Source organism: Corvus brachyrhynchos, unplaced genomic scaffold (assembly GCF_000691975.1).
Source record: "Corvus brachyrhynchos isolate BGI_N302 unplaced genomic scaffold, ASM69197v1 scaffold302, whole genome shotgun sequence".
NCBI lineage: Eukaryota > Metazoa > Chordata > Aves > Passeriformes > Corvidae > Corvus > Corvus brachyrhynchos.
Window position 1 is genome coordinate 4,630,364 of NW_008237244.1, and position 14,463 is coordinate 4,644,826.

Here is a 14,463-nt window from a genome sequence, read left to right on the forward strand (position 1 = left end):
CTACGCAATGGAAAAAATACAGTAACTAAGGCGTCTCTGCATATCACCTACAGCAAAGGAACTACTGGCATTTAAAATGGCCAAGCAAGTGATTTTGAATTACAAACTACAAAACAACGTAACTAAATTTTGCAGCAGAGAACGCTGATGAAGAAGCTGGAAAACAGGAATTAAACAGAGCATTTTTCCATTTATTAGCTTCCTTGGTGTGTGTTTCATTATTACAAGCTCCAGAAAACAAACTTACATATTGCATAAAACCTAGACTCCATAAAAGACAGTTTTACAAAGATTGGCTCTTTAGAACTCACTTAACTTCCACACAGTAATTAATCTTAACTGAAACTGGCACAATGTTACACAAAAAAGCTGAACCTCAAAAGGGAAATTAGGAAGTATCATAGGTAAGCAGAGCAGGGTAAAAATGAACCTGTCCTATAATACCACCTGCCTTCTGCTCCAAGGCCTAACTGTGAAGTAGAAACATTGCTGTGAAACAATTCTGAAAACAAAATTTCAAAGAAGAAAATACTTGAATGTCTCCAAAAATTCAACACTGGTGTTAGGTTAGAGAATGGAACCATTACAGTGCCTTTGGAACACAAGTATCTTAGGAACAGAAAAATAGCCAGACATGAAATCAGAGATCTGCACACTTCTCATACCTCCTACATAAATCTAGGCTGAGTTCCAGCTGAGAGAAGAGTTCTTTAGGGAAGTGCTACAGGGTTTCAATCGTGGCTCATAACCACACACACCTGATGGAACCACCTTAGCTGGCAGCCAACAAGGGCCAAGATGCAGCTTGTTTCATGTATTCCTGCAGCACAGCTTCCATGTCTTTTGTGAACTGCTAAACATGCTTGTTGCTTAGCCCTACTATGTTCTACCCCATACTTAATTCATTACAGCCACAAAGCCCCACACTCTTGAGCAGAAGGTACTTGCTTTGAAAAGTACGAAAGACTGCAACAGAAAAAAGTCAATTACAGTCTGAGAAAGCTTTGAGACTGAGCACTCCTTACCTTCACATAAGGATTAGTTTGAACCAGAGGTAATGGAACCTGCATGGTCAAATACTCATTCTCACACCAGTTTAAAAGGAAGGCAACGCATTCTTCAGCTATAACTTGTCGAAGAGGAATATCTAAAAGAAAAGGTATTCTTTGTTTAACTTCCTTTTTTTTTGAGAAAAGAGTGTTGTATGAAAATAAGCAAATCCCATTCCCTCTAATCAGCTGGTTTTGTTTCACAGCTATCACAGGAAAATATGATGCTCAGCCATACAAGAGACCTCACCTTTGGAAATTAGGAGCAACAAGAGTTTCCTCTAATTACAACAGTACTAAGTTACTCCCTCACTGCAAAACCAGGAAAAACCTTTTAGCAACCAGCAAAACTTTTCAGGTAGAAGTGCAGACATGTTTATCCTGTTCAAGTCCTTTAAGTGGCACTGAACAGAAACTGTCAATGTTTAGCAACAAGTAGGCATCAAGCTCATTTCCAGCTTCTAAAAACAAATGAAACTTTTAAAGACTTACTTTTACAGTGTAAAAGTCACTGCTGTTTTTCTACTTATACACCTAAGTGGTAAATCTGCAATACAAAGTTGTTTTATTTTGCTGTGCTTCCCCCCCCCCCCCTTCTCTCAAGGTTTGTGCTTTACTGCATCCTAGGAAAGACAGCAATGTACTTACCAGGTACTCTCATTTCCAAATATCCTCGGACTCTGCTTATAAGATCAGAAGGAGGACGTTCTCCAGAAACACCAGCTCCGGCTTCATGAGTGTAAATGTCCAAAAGTAGCATTTCATTCAGCATGACCTGACGGAGCTTTGGAGAAAACTCTGTCACAAGCTCCAAGCAAGCAGCAAAAAGCTGTTTTGCGTGGACAAAATCCTGTAATAAAAATTACATGCATTAATGATTCCTAAAGAATTCATAAGGGAAAATACTACAAGCTGAAGTGCCATTCAGCTCTATCCTGGCTGAACCAGCCTCAGCATCCATTAGCACCAGCATTGCTCAAGCATCTCAACAGTGTCTACTTATGAGTCCTTTGGACTTGCTATTAAGCTTAAGAGTTCCAGATTTTTTGAACACCAAACAAAGAGTTTAAGGAAAAACATGCTAGAACCAACTACTAGTATGTTTGGTACAATTTTGTTTTAGCTGCAATTTAGCAAACTTGTCAATTACAAGGAAAAAACAGCGTTCCAATAAATTCCTTATGTAAAACACTCATCCAAAAGAAAAGTACTTCATATTAGTAAATCAAATCACCACTGGATTTAGATGCCAGATAATTTAGAACATATAATCAAAACTTTATATGAATGAAATTATCTCCAGGCCCAACTCACTGGAAAGCCATTATCTTTGCTCTGCTGATGGAACTCTTGAGAGACAGAAATAATGAACCATTATACAACACATGGAGCTTGTTACAACACCTCCCTCACCTCCCAGTTCTTCCGCTGTTTTTCTCAAAAGGGGCCATCCAAATTTTCCATTTTCGTAAGATTCAATTGTCCAAACCAACCAGTAAGCTCAGATGGTTTGCTCACCTTAATGGCACAGCAGTGTAATCCCTTTGCCATCAGGATGTAGACCAAATCCCTAGTCAGACTGTCTTTGATTCCTAAAATAACATTGCCGTAAACATTTGGTACTTCCCACTGGGAGAGAAACGCATAGGACATTTGCACAGAAACAAGTTTTAGAATTCACATCACTGCTTAAAACACCCTAAACAAACCCCAAACACTGAAAATGACTGCCAACTCTTGTCTTTACATCCAATCACAAGTAATGTATGGCTCATTTACAAGTACAATAAAAACACCCAACTACCCTTTGTTCACACTCTGAATATGCAATAATTAAGGGGAGGAATCAAAATAAAAGACAAGAAATCTTTACTTATACAAAAAGATCTTTGTCTCTCCCGCTCCCACCTTCTAATTCCAGAAATTTAAGCTAAAACAATATTGCTATCTAGTCAGAACACTAAAAGCAAAAGCTATGAGAACATATTTTCTTATAAGGAAAGCCTGTGATACTGCCAGTAATTCCTTAAAACAAAGGTTGTAAGTTTTGTAATGCTCTTCACATAGAATGTGAGTTTAGATATGTATCATCATTCTTATTAAAACACCACTACACAGAGAGGGAAAAGATAAGTCACCCTGAGGATCTATTAGAAAATGTTTATTGTTCAGTGCAGTATGATACCTAACCAGTCCCTGAATTACTATCTCTTGTGACCACAAGAACTAAGTTACCTTATTAGAAATTGTCCAGAACTGGCGTTCTGAGGTCATACCATGCAACTCAATTAAGATCTGGCGAATCCTCCAGGGATCCACTGACAGTATGAGCTGATGTTCAAGCTGGCCAATATTGACACTTGCTGAAGCTAGAAGAAAAGCAGGTCTCCAGCACACTTCTTCTCCACGTAGATACTTACAATTCTTTAGTACTTAACATTTTAATCGGAACATAGTAAGAGCAGCAGATACATCATGCTTCCATAGGTCCAGCCATCCTTTTGTGCCCTTCCATGAACACCCTGTGCTACGTTCCTAGCACCCTGACCTAAAGGGCTGCTTGCAACACCCCCCTTCCTCACTCCAGCAGCTCTTGCTATAGTAAAGCAGTAGCTTCAAGATTGCATTAAAAGCATGTTCCTATACTGCTTTAGTAAAAATATGCATTTTCTTAACTGGTTTAAGCTACTGCAAGACTGCATTAGAGCTGAAAAAGGTAAGGTCTTTCCAGCTCCAGCCAACATCTGGCACCTCTCGTTAGCTTTGACTTGTGCAGCTGCACAGCCAGCCAGCTGTACTGGGGAAATTAACTGGTTGAAAAGATCTGTTTTACTTCGGTAGGTTTAAAACTTCCTTCAGATGGCACTCCTGGGCCAGCTTACCACACAGTCACATCATCATGAATGTATATAAGTCCAGAGGCAGGGTTCCATTTCTGGGAACAGCTGCCACAGCCACACTTGGTTCAAACCAACACCATACTCTCTCACTTGGTCACCCAGGACACACTCATTTGAGCTTATCTTTTACGCTCACTTGAGATACAAACAAGTAACCTTCTTGAACAAGTATGACATGCACCAAATAACAACAGAAAGTATTCTTTCAACCTTTATGAGAACAAACCTGCACTTAGCAACCTCAAGGTGTTCATCACAGAAACAGGGCACTGTCTGCTTATAAGTTAATGAAAATACTCTGAAAATTACCTGGGATATCATAAAAAGAAGTCACAGGTTTTGTGCACAAGTTGATTCGAGGAGATCTCTTCCGCATTTGCTCAATGAGCAGTTTCCGTTCATCATCTTTCAGCAGTTTTATGAAAAGCTCATGAGATGAAATCATGAAGACAAACTGAAGATCTTCCATGCCCAAACACAAGTTTCTAAACAAATAAAAATGTTAGTACATAAGCAGGAAGAAGGTGCTTATTTTTCCACTTACAAGTTCTTGAAATATTTATTGTGCTGTATTACATCGCTTACAAAGTGCAAATTCATGTTATCTTAATATGGGTACACACTTGAGAAATGCTGCCATTTTTCTCTTCAGTTCTTCAGAAGCATTTTCCAAGTTTATTGACCCTGAACAAACCTGGAAAAGAAAGCAGAAAAGAACTAAGCAGCCCCCTTGTAATTTATCGTTTTTAGTTACAGCCAGTGTTACTGACCAGCTTTTTGTCTCACAAGTAGTAACAGTCAGTAAATCTCTATCTCCAGTGAGGCAACAAAGTTATGGAATCATGGAATGGTTTGGGTTGGAAGATACCTTTAAGATCATCCAGTTCCAACCACCCTGCCACGGGCAGGGACACCTTTCACTAGACCAGGTTGCTCAAAGCCCCATGCAGCCTGGCCTTGAACCCTTCCAGGGATGAGTTATCCACAGCTTCTCTGGGCAACCTGTTCCAGTGCCTCACCACCCTCACAGTAAAGAATTTCTTCCTAGTGTTTAATCTAAACCTGCCACTTTCAGTTTGAACCTATTACCCTTGTCCTGTCCCTCAATGCCCCTGCAAAAATCCCTCCCCAGCTTTCTTGTAGTCCCCTTCAGGTACCTGAAGGCGCTCCAAGATCCCCTTGGAGCCTTTGCTTCTCCAGGCTGAACAACCCCAACTCTTTCAGCCTGTCTGTAGTTTTTGCTTTGTAGTGTAATTTTTAAATTTGGTCAAGTGCTGCTGGGTGGGAACCAAGTGCAGCTTTGCTGGGTGGTTAGCCTAATTCGTCTAGAATCAAACCAGTATGTCTGTGTTGCTCTGTGTAACCCTGTCATGACTCTGTTACTCTAATTGTAGAGATGAGACCAGCTCTCAAGGGTTGCTTGTAAGCCAAAAAAGAAAGATGAGATTTGACTGACAAAGCTTGATAAAGAAATCTCAGTACAACTGTGTGAAATATGACTGTCTCTGAAGGAAACCTGATAAAAGCTGTCGCTATCACACATGGATCAGTTTCCTTCAACCTGTACACAAGACAGGATGTTTCAGACAACTGTGATCTTCCCTCAGACATAATTCACATTCCTTTTCCCTATTCCTCTGGTATAGAGATCCACTGACACTGAGTGCCACACTATCAGTCAGCCTCACAAGATCATTTAGCACATGAGTTTAAAAATGAAATATTTCTAGGTGCAAAATGACAAGATTCACTTGGATTTGGGTTTTTTTTTTGAAAACAGCAGTTGCAAAATAACTAGATAGTTGAATTTAATTTCCAGCTTGCAAGAATTTTTTTTAATAATGTTTCGGTCCCAATACGAAGAGCTGATTAAGTTTTACTTGCTCTGCAGTAGAGAGTACTCACATGCTTGAAGAGACAAACAAAAGAACCAGGCTCAAATTAATAAAAAACATTAAAATAACAGCAAAGCAATAAAAGGATTAAGTTTAGTTTGAGCAATAACAGTTTCCTAAAAAGCTTCAATAAGGGTAACAGTGTAGGTCTCACATATAACAGTAACTCAGGATCACTTCACATGCTAACTTCTACAACAAAGCTGGTAAGGGAAAAGCGGTCCTCTTCCACAGGTACTTTTTCTACTCATTCTCTCTGTCTTGGAGAATTTGATTCTTTGTTCCACAAAAACAAATATTCAGCAATGTCTCCATATAATTTAATGATACCAGGAATAGCAGCAATTTCAAATACAAGCTGAAGCAACAGCTCACCACTGGATCCTCCCCATCAGAGGGAAACAGAGCTATGAACACAGATGCAGAACTGAGTGTAATTGTACTAACTGCAAACAAGTTCAATAATGTTTGAGAAGTTACCTTTCTCTGCTTCAGAAATCTGAGCATTACTTGCAACAATAATAGTTATATGGGGAAAGAAATCTCTCATTAAATACCATTTTCACTTCTAATTTTAGATGACTGTTTTACCTCAAGAAGGAAGTCTATTTTCTCTTTGCTGGGTTTCAGGAACAGTTGACAAAACTGAATATCAATTATTCGACCTTGTAATACATCGCAGACTGTGTTGCACACGCAGACTTTGAAACAGACCTCATCCAGAGCATCATTCCTGCATGAACACAAAACTGAAGATCACAGGATAGCTCTGACAAACAAAGAGTGGTATCACAGCAGTTAGAAAAAAAATTATAAAAAAAAAAAATCAGTAAAGTGATAAAATTAACTGTTAACGTTCATTACATTTTTTCCATATACAGCCACAGTAAGATCCAACCGAAGAGCTGTGGTCTGATGTAAAATTTAGTTTAGACTATTGCTACCAGAAATGAAGGCTGAAGTTCCTTGGATGTAAGTAGTTTGTTGTTAAAAGATTTTACATACTTTCCACAAAAACCGTAACTAATGAAAATTGCTCTTCATTATCACTGAACATTGGTCATTATTTAATGTCTCACCCTTGCTGAGCTTTTTGGAAGAGTTCTCTCAGCACTGATTGTCTGAACTGTTCAGGTAAACTGAGGGTTAGGTTATCTTCAAGGAATATCTTCACTAAGTCCTGTAATAAAAACATAGTTGGAATAGTCAATGCATAATGCAAAATAAATAGACAGAAAATTATTTTATCTGGTAAAAATTATCAAACTGAGAGAAGCAGCTTGCATCCCTATTTAATACTAAAATTCATTGAACAACCAAAAAGGAATCAAGTAACAAAGAAAGCTATCATCAGAAAAATCAAAGAACAAACAAACAAAAAAACCAAAAAAACCCAAATTAAACTTGCAACATCTAAGTAGCAATATTCCCTGAAACTCAAAGAATTAAAATCTACCTCAAAATCCTGTATCTCAGCTGGCAGGAATTATTTACCATTGTACAGAATACAAGATATTTTAATCTAATATGTACCAGATTATGTTATATTCCTAAACACATAGGATTTAAAACAGTATGTTAATGGTTAAATTGCCATTTAAAATTTCTTAAAATCCATACCCGTTCAAATGGAATCATCCACAAGGAAAGATTAAAAACCCCCTCAAATATATGTGGGTTTATTTAGGCATCCTACCTGATATTTGCCAGATTTCATACAGCTGTGGATTTGACTATATGGAGTTGCCTGTTGAGATGCATCATCAGAAGATGAGGTAAGAACCTCACAAGCTTGACAATACCCAGCTAACCGTTCTTCATCTATGGTAAAATGAAGTGATGATGAGCCATTCTGAAAAGTAAGAGTTAATTCAGATCTTAGTAGCCAAAGTATTATGATACATATGTTTAATTCAGAAACAGAGACTTACAATTTCCCCAAGTAACAGCAAAAGAACAAAAGAATGTGCATGTACACACTTCATTTAAATAAAAATTGGAGTTCCGCAGTTTTGGAAATATGAATATGAAGCAAAGTATAAAAGGAAGCATACCTTACTTATAAATTAAAATGTACTTTTTAAAAAGGTTAGATCATAGGCAATCTGATTTCCAAGGGAAAGTTAGATTAAAATAAAATAGGAAGTGCTCTCTGGTTACCTTCCTCAAAAACACATCATCACCATGGACACAGGAAGTAGTGTTCAGTTGACTCAGTATTAGCACTGGACATGTTATTTCTGCATTTTTTGCACCAATACAATTTGTGTAAAAGAATATTCATTACAAAATGTAGAACAAAGCAGCAATATACTGCAACCAATTAATATAACTTCAAACCAGGCACAATGTGAAAAAAAAATTACTGTCAAAACTTCAGGAAGTTTCTTTAAAAACTCTGTGCACCATTAAGAGTAATTAAACTGCTAAAGAAGGAAGCAATAATTTAGACAAAGGTTTATTTACAGAAAAGTTGAATACACATGCTAAAAGAACACTTGTTACCTTTGCAATCAACTCCTTTGTTTTGAAAAACTTTTCTTTAGCCTTTTCATGAACAGCTGCATTTGTAGATCCTTGTTGGAAATAGATTGCACCCAAATCATAACAAACCTGCAAACAGCACTGATATCAAACACACAGTACACCTTTCCCCACATACTTCAATTGCTTCCTCTTTAACTGCAATCTCAGTCTGAGTAATTCTGCACAAGTATTACAAAATTGAAGAATGATTTTCCTATAATCATTGAAAACAATGCAATAAGCTGTCCTTGTCATATAATGGGTTATTCTGGGGGATTGAGGGAGCAAAAGTGAGAGGTTGGTGGGAAGCAACAATATTTACAGTGATAAAAAAAGTTCTATTAATGTAAAATGAAGCCAGTATTATCTCATTGCATTACCAAAAGAACCAAAACAACACAGGGAACATTAATAGAAAAATACTGCAATTTACCTCAAAATTATTACTTAATACTTTGTCTAAAGAAACAGATTTAATTGAAAGCTTTAGTACAAAATGTGAGCTACCTGGCACTGTATCTCCTCTGCACTGATTTTCAGTCCAGCTGTGGAACTCTCTGTTTCTCCATTCACCATACCAGGTTCCATGGCCAATAAATCCAGAGTTCTTATAGTATGGACATAAAGATCTTTGTTTAATTTAAGTGCTCCTTCTAGGACCAGGATGGAATCAGCAGCCTGCTCCTTCAACTGTAATAGTTCAAATTCATTAAAAGAATTAACCTCTTGGTTTTAACTGTGGGTTTAAGTTAGTGTTAGAATTTTAACAGTTCAGTAAAAGGATAGTTTTAAAAAAAGTCCTTACACAACTGTTCTATTGCCATGTAGAAATGGCTTCTGTATTTCTTGTAAAATAAGGAAATTCATATTTACATGTAAAATCGAGCAAAAATAAGAAGGGAAAAGAGTCTCACCACTTTCAAAATATTTTCAGTTAGTTCCTTTTCTTGCTGAATCTGGTTCATACTGCAAGTTAGACACAACAGGTCAAGAGTTCAGTTATAAGGCAGACCTGCATGTTATTTTATTTCATGTTCTAGATCACAATAATTCATTCATACTAAGTTTTGCTTGACTACATTTTCAACATCATTATGCAGGCCCACTGACTGCTCTTATCTATACCCGAAACACAGAACTATATAATAAAAAGATAGTTTTGCATGAGAATGTGGTTCAATAAAACAAAAAGTTGCAAATTTATCACTTCCTTTTTTAAGATCAGACTGCTAATAGCAATTCAATAGCAAAACAATCATGAAGAAATCTTCCACAGCCTCAAGTCTCTTGAAGCTTCAACATTTAGATCTGCTCAAACATGTCGGGGACAGAAGCGTGTTCACACATTTATGTAAAAAATTAAAAGTATTTTTTAATTATTTTCCCCACACAGATTTTCATTTTATTCAGGACCATACTCTGATACATATAGGACAATACAAGATTTATTGTAAAATGAGGAGGAGGAAGAGGAGTATGGTTAATCAACATATTTAACAGACTCTCTCAAGCAAGTATGGTCTAATGCTAAATTATAAAATTAACATAAAACATATGAAAAGTACCACTTAGATACTTCCAAATTTTGGAGAAATCTGTAACATAAAAGTCAATTCCAAGGACAAGTTGTTTCTAAAGCCTCACAGCTTCTAGAAGGCAAAATGCAAACTTGATTTTAAATTACAAATTATTGTCTAATGAAGCAAATGAAAATACTTCATTATTTCTTAGCTTATCATACACAATGCTTCAAACTGGTATAATACAACAACCATATTAACCAAGCTACTCTAAGTTAGGGATGCAAAAGAATGCAAGAAATGTATGCCATCTAAACTAGAGCATAAGCATTCTGCCAAGGCAAATTGTCACCTCCCTTCCTCCCGTGATTTTTCATGCCACGATGAAGTCACAAAGATTATAACACTGACAGAGTGGAACAAAAAACAAGTATATGTATCAAGCATGTCTGACAGGAAAGTAAGAATATACTTGAAATAAATCCAAGTTTTCCATGTTACAAGTAGACATTCTAAGCAACTGTATGTTATTAACTTAGGAATTACATTGCTGATTATAAAATAGCCACGACATCCAAATGAATTATACCTGTAACTTACACATTTAACTGAGGTGGACCAGGTTTCACTTGCTTTACAGGAAAACTACTTTGAACGATGGTCCTTATGGCCCTACATAGGGGGAAAAATTAAGCAAAGAATGGTATTAGCCTCAGAAGTGTAATAAGCAGAGTACAGGCCTTTGATAATAGCAGTTTACCATTTCAGAAACATACCATCAGAATAAATCCTTTACTCAAGAGCACATCTAGTAGTTAAGAAATGCTCTTATGTCCATAAAAAGCCAAAAGACATGTATTTATAAGGTGACAGTTCAAACCACTACCTTTACTGTCTTTTTTTTTAGGGAAGAAAACCAGCTCTAGAGCAGCTTTTCAGACTCAGCTCCTTCACTATAGCCTAGCAACAGATCACAATATTGTTAGTACTTCAGGATTCTTTCTCCTTCAATGTACGACTATACACATAGAACAAAACACTACTTTCTTCTATAATTATTTTATATTATTGCCTAGAAGTAGTTTACCATCTGTTGTAGAGTAGTATTGCCATTGCAGTGGTTGGGGGTAAGCTGGACAGGTCTACATCCACATGTTTAGTTCCCGGGGGAACTTTGCTGATACACAGAAGTTCATTCAGTAGCATGTTCAACACAGGAACAGACAAGCTATTAAAAAATAAAATAGAGAGAATCATATACTTCATAGAGTAAATCTACTTATGGAATTTTAAACAATATACACTGCTGTTCAGTACTGGATTATTACTTAACATCCCACGGATGTTTATTCAGCATTTGAGATCAGGTATGTAAAGCAGTTACCAGTATTAGCTGCACAAATTAAGCCCAAGTGGATGGTTGCCCTGACAGTTGGACTTCTCTGTACCACTGCACTAGCCCACACAGGCACCTTACCAGAATAATCCAGTCATCTATAACAGCACAACTCTAACACAAGCTAATAAGAAATTATTTCAAAGCAGCCCCAGACCACACTCCCCGAACATAAACAACCCCATTTCCATCACAAATGACATTTCACTCACATAAAGTGAACAGTGAAGACTAGGAACTCTATGAACACAGAGAAAGTAAAATACACATCAGCTGGGACAGAACTCTCTAATAAAATGAGAAGACATGAAAGCTGGACTGCACTGCTCCAAGCTTTTGTGGTATAATTTAACAGAACTAAAATACTATTACAAATTTAGACATTATTTGAAATTAGATCAGCTACTGCCAAAGTACCTTTGATCTTGTGAAAAATCTGCATTCTTTGAAACCAGTATTGAAAACAACCAGGGAAACTACACTTTCAGCAGTTAAATCCAGGATTTCTGTTGAACAAATTTTAGGTCTTGTGTTTTATCAGGAGTGTTCTATAAGGAGCGGCTGGTGGAGGGAGCTGGGGGTGCTTGGCCAGGAGAAAAGAAGGCTCAGAGGGGACCTTATCACTCTCTACAACTCCCCGAAAGGAGACTGTAGCAAGGGGATGCTCAGTCTCTTCTCCCAGGCAACAAGTGACAGGACATGAGGAAATGGCCTCAAGTTGTGTCAGGGGAGGTTTAGATCGAATTTTAGGAAAAATTTTTCACCAAATAGGTGGTCAGGCACTGGAACAGGCTACCCAGGGAAGTGGTTGAGTCACCACCATACCCTGAAGGTACTTAAATTACATGTATATGTAGCACTTAGGGACATGGTTTAGTGGTGGACTTGGCAGTGTCAGGTTAATGGTTGGCCTCAATGATCTTAAAGCTCCTTTCCAACCTAAATGATTCTATAATTCCATGCAAGTTAGAACCAGGGCAATTATTACCCCCCTAAGTTCTTACATTAAATTATGGGTAAAAAAGGCAAGAGACCTGCGTGAATTAATAAAGAACTCCTGCCATTATCTAAGTGTAAACAGGAAACCAAATGTAAACAAGAACCATGTGGACACAATCCTGTGCCTCGTGCTCTGGGGTGACCCTGCTTGAGCAGGGAGGTTGGATCAGGTGACCCACTGTGGTCCCATCCAACCACACCCATCTTGTGATTCTGTGAAATGCAGCTCCCTAATGTGCAGTAGTTCCCGACTGTTCTAGCTCATCAGACAATACTTCAGCCAAAATTTAAAAAGGAAAGATGCAAAGGTGGGATTTGTCTATTTCAATCACAGTCATTTCAGTGACCTAGTTCACAGACATATGGAGTTCTTCATATCAACAGAACTGGAGCAAGACCTCCAATTTCAAGTGCGTCAGAATGAGGAAACTTATGCTAATTTTGCCACTGAAGAAAACATAACCTCCAATTCATCTTAATGCAGTTTCCATGTACATACCTCCATGTCTAAGACATGCTATTTTTTGTCTCTAAACAGTGTTGACTTGTTCAGACACACTGCCTTTATCAAAACCCTTTCCTAACTTACAGCTGAAATAAAACTTGATTTCAATTGTCACATCCAAGACGGTTCTTAATGAAAGGGAGATACTGTCAGAAAAGGGAGCAAGACAGATTTCTATTTTTTAAAATAAGTATCTCAAGCCACTTCAATTTAGTAAGTTCAGCATGAACATGTACAGACTATACCTTTTTTCTAATACATCCAAATCCCACTTCAGATGAGCAGCAACTTTGAGAGCAAGAAGTTTTAAAATGCGGTTTCTTTTGTTATCAGGTGGTGGCTGGACTTGGTTCTGTTCATTCACTGATGGTTTTGAAGCTTGTTCCAAGAACTGAACAATCAGCTGCACAGGTGGCGGATCTGCAAAAAACCACAGCCACGCCTCAAATTCTATGTAAGCCCAGAAATTAGGAGGGGGTTTCCAGCTATGAACAGGGGTTTTTATCCTTGGTGTTTATAGTGCTGATATTGTTACCTGGTAAGGTTCTAATCCCCAATGGTGTCCTGCATATGCTGACTCAAATTAGACTATTAACGTACCTTTACTTAACCTTAAAGTTCACTTGACCATGGTGACCACACTCTCACGCCTTTATTTATTTTCACTATTTTGTATTAATTATAATACTTGCATCTGCTGAAAATAAATGCTGCCTAATGAAATCACAAGTGAACTATTGTAAAATCTACATATCTACTAGTAATTCTCCTCTGCATGTAAAGTATATTTTCAACCAGTTGCTGGTACTTCTGAATACATTTTAAAAACACTTTCAGATTGGTTAAAAAACAACATTAAAAAAAGCACCCAAATCTCTCCCTTAAAATAAGATGGCCAATACCTTTGAGTTCTTCTGAAAAAAGAGGCCCAAGAATAGCTATTACACTCTCACTGAACTTTGTGAAACATAAAACAAGTATTAACAATTTACTTAATTAATTGCAAAACAGAATCTAAGTGTAGATCTAAGCATAAGAGCTAAGCTAGATTATACTTAAATTTACTTTTTGTAGAGGCAACACTGGCCCAGGTTTTCCTGTTTCCTCCGCCTCCCCACAGAATTTGGGTACTGAAAAAGATGACTACCACTTATGACTATCAAAAGATCAGCTACTCTTAAATATGGTCACTTTCTTATAGTACGTCAGACGAGATTTCTATTTATTCCAGGTCCAGAGAGCAATTTCAGCACTGAATATTTCGGAGGACTTCAGCTCCTGACACTAACAAGACTCCAACGGGAGAAAACCAGCTGCGAACTACAATGATGCTCACAAGCAGCACTTCCCACCGTACAAACAACTTACAACACTTCCGCACACAACATTCACATATGCGAAAGAAAAAGCGATCTACCAGACAAGAAAGACAGAGAAATGAAGTTATTACATAGGAAAGATAATGTGAAATAAGAAAAACCGCGTAAATGCCGCCGCACAACCGCGGGCAGTGCCTGGCTCCCTCTGCCCCCGACTCCCCAGCACCGCAGCGGAGCCCCCCTCACCGACGGCTCACAGCCCCCCCGAATGATCCTGCCCCAGGAGGGGCCGGGGACCGGAGACGGCCCGAACCCGAGGCCGCAGGGAGGCGGCGGCCCGCGGGGGCCGCACCG

At 38.0% G+C, this 14,463-nt stretch overlaps 1 protein-coding gene across 1 annotated transcript in view; it reads right to left on the reverse strand.

Moving 5' to 3' along the window:
- The window catches only part of INTS8 (integrator complex subunit 8), a gene marked incomplete at its 5' end in the record, with an annotated part of 21,798 nt that extends 8,500 nt beyond the window's left edge, over positions 1 to 13,298 (reverse strand). Inside the window, 15 exons of the mRNA XM_017730295.1 lie at positions 1,026 to 1,147; positions 1,698 to 1,899; positions 2,568 to 2,678; positions 3,285 to 3,418; positions 4,259 to 4,434; positions 4,573 to 4,643; positions 6,436 to 6,577; positions 6,924 to 7,024; positions 7,541 to 7,696; positions 8,350 to 8,457; positions 8,878 to 9,060; positions 9,285 to 9,336; positions 10,491 to 10,562; positions 10,978 to 11,118; positions 13,036 to 13,298. Coding sequence (XP_017585784.1) covers positions 1,026 to 1,147; positions 1,698 to 1,899; positions 2,568 to 2,678; positions 3,285 to 3,418; positions 4,259 to 4,434; positions 4,573 to 4,643; positions 6,436 to 6,577; positions 6,924 to 7,024; positions 7,541 to 7,696; positions 8,350 to 8,457; positions 8,878 to 9,060; positions 9,285 to 9,336; positions 10,491 to 10,562; positions 10,978 to 11,118; positions 13,036 to 13,298 — 2,034 coding nt within the window. The remainder of the gene's footprint in view (positions 1 to 1,025; positions 1,148 to 1,697; positions 1,900 to 2,567; positions 2,679 to 3,284; positions 3,419 to 4,258; positions 4,435 to 4,572; positions 4,644 to 6,435; positions 6,578 to 6,923; positions 7,025 to 7,540; positions 7,697 to 8,349; positions 8,458 to 8,877; positions 9,061 to 9,284; positions 9,337 to 10,490; positions 10,563 to 10,977; positions 11,119 to 13,035) is intronic.
- Between the last annotated feature and the right edge of the window lie 1,165 nt (positions 13,299 to 14,463).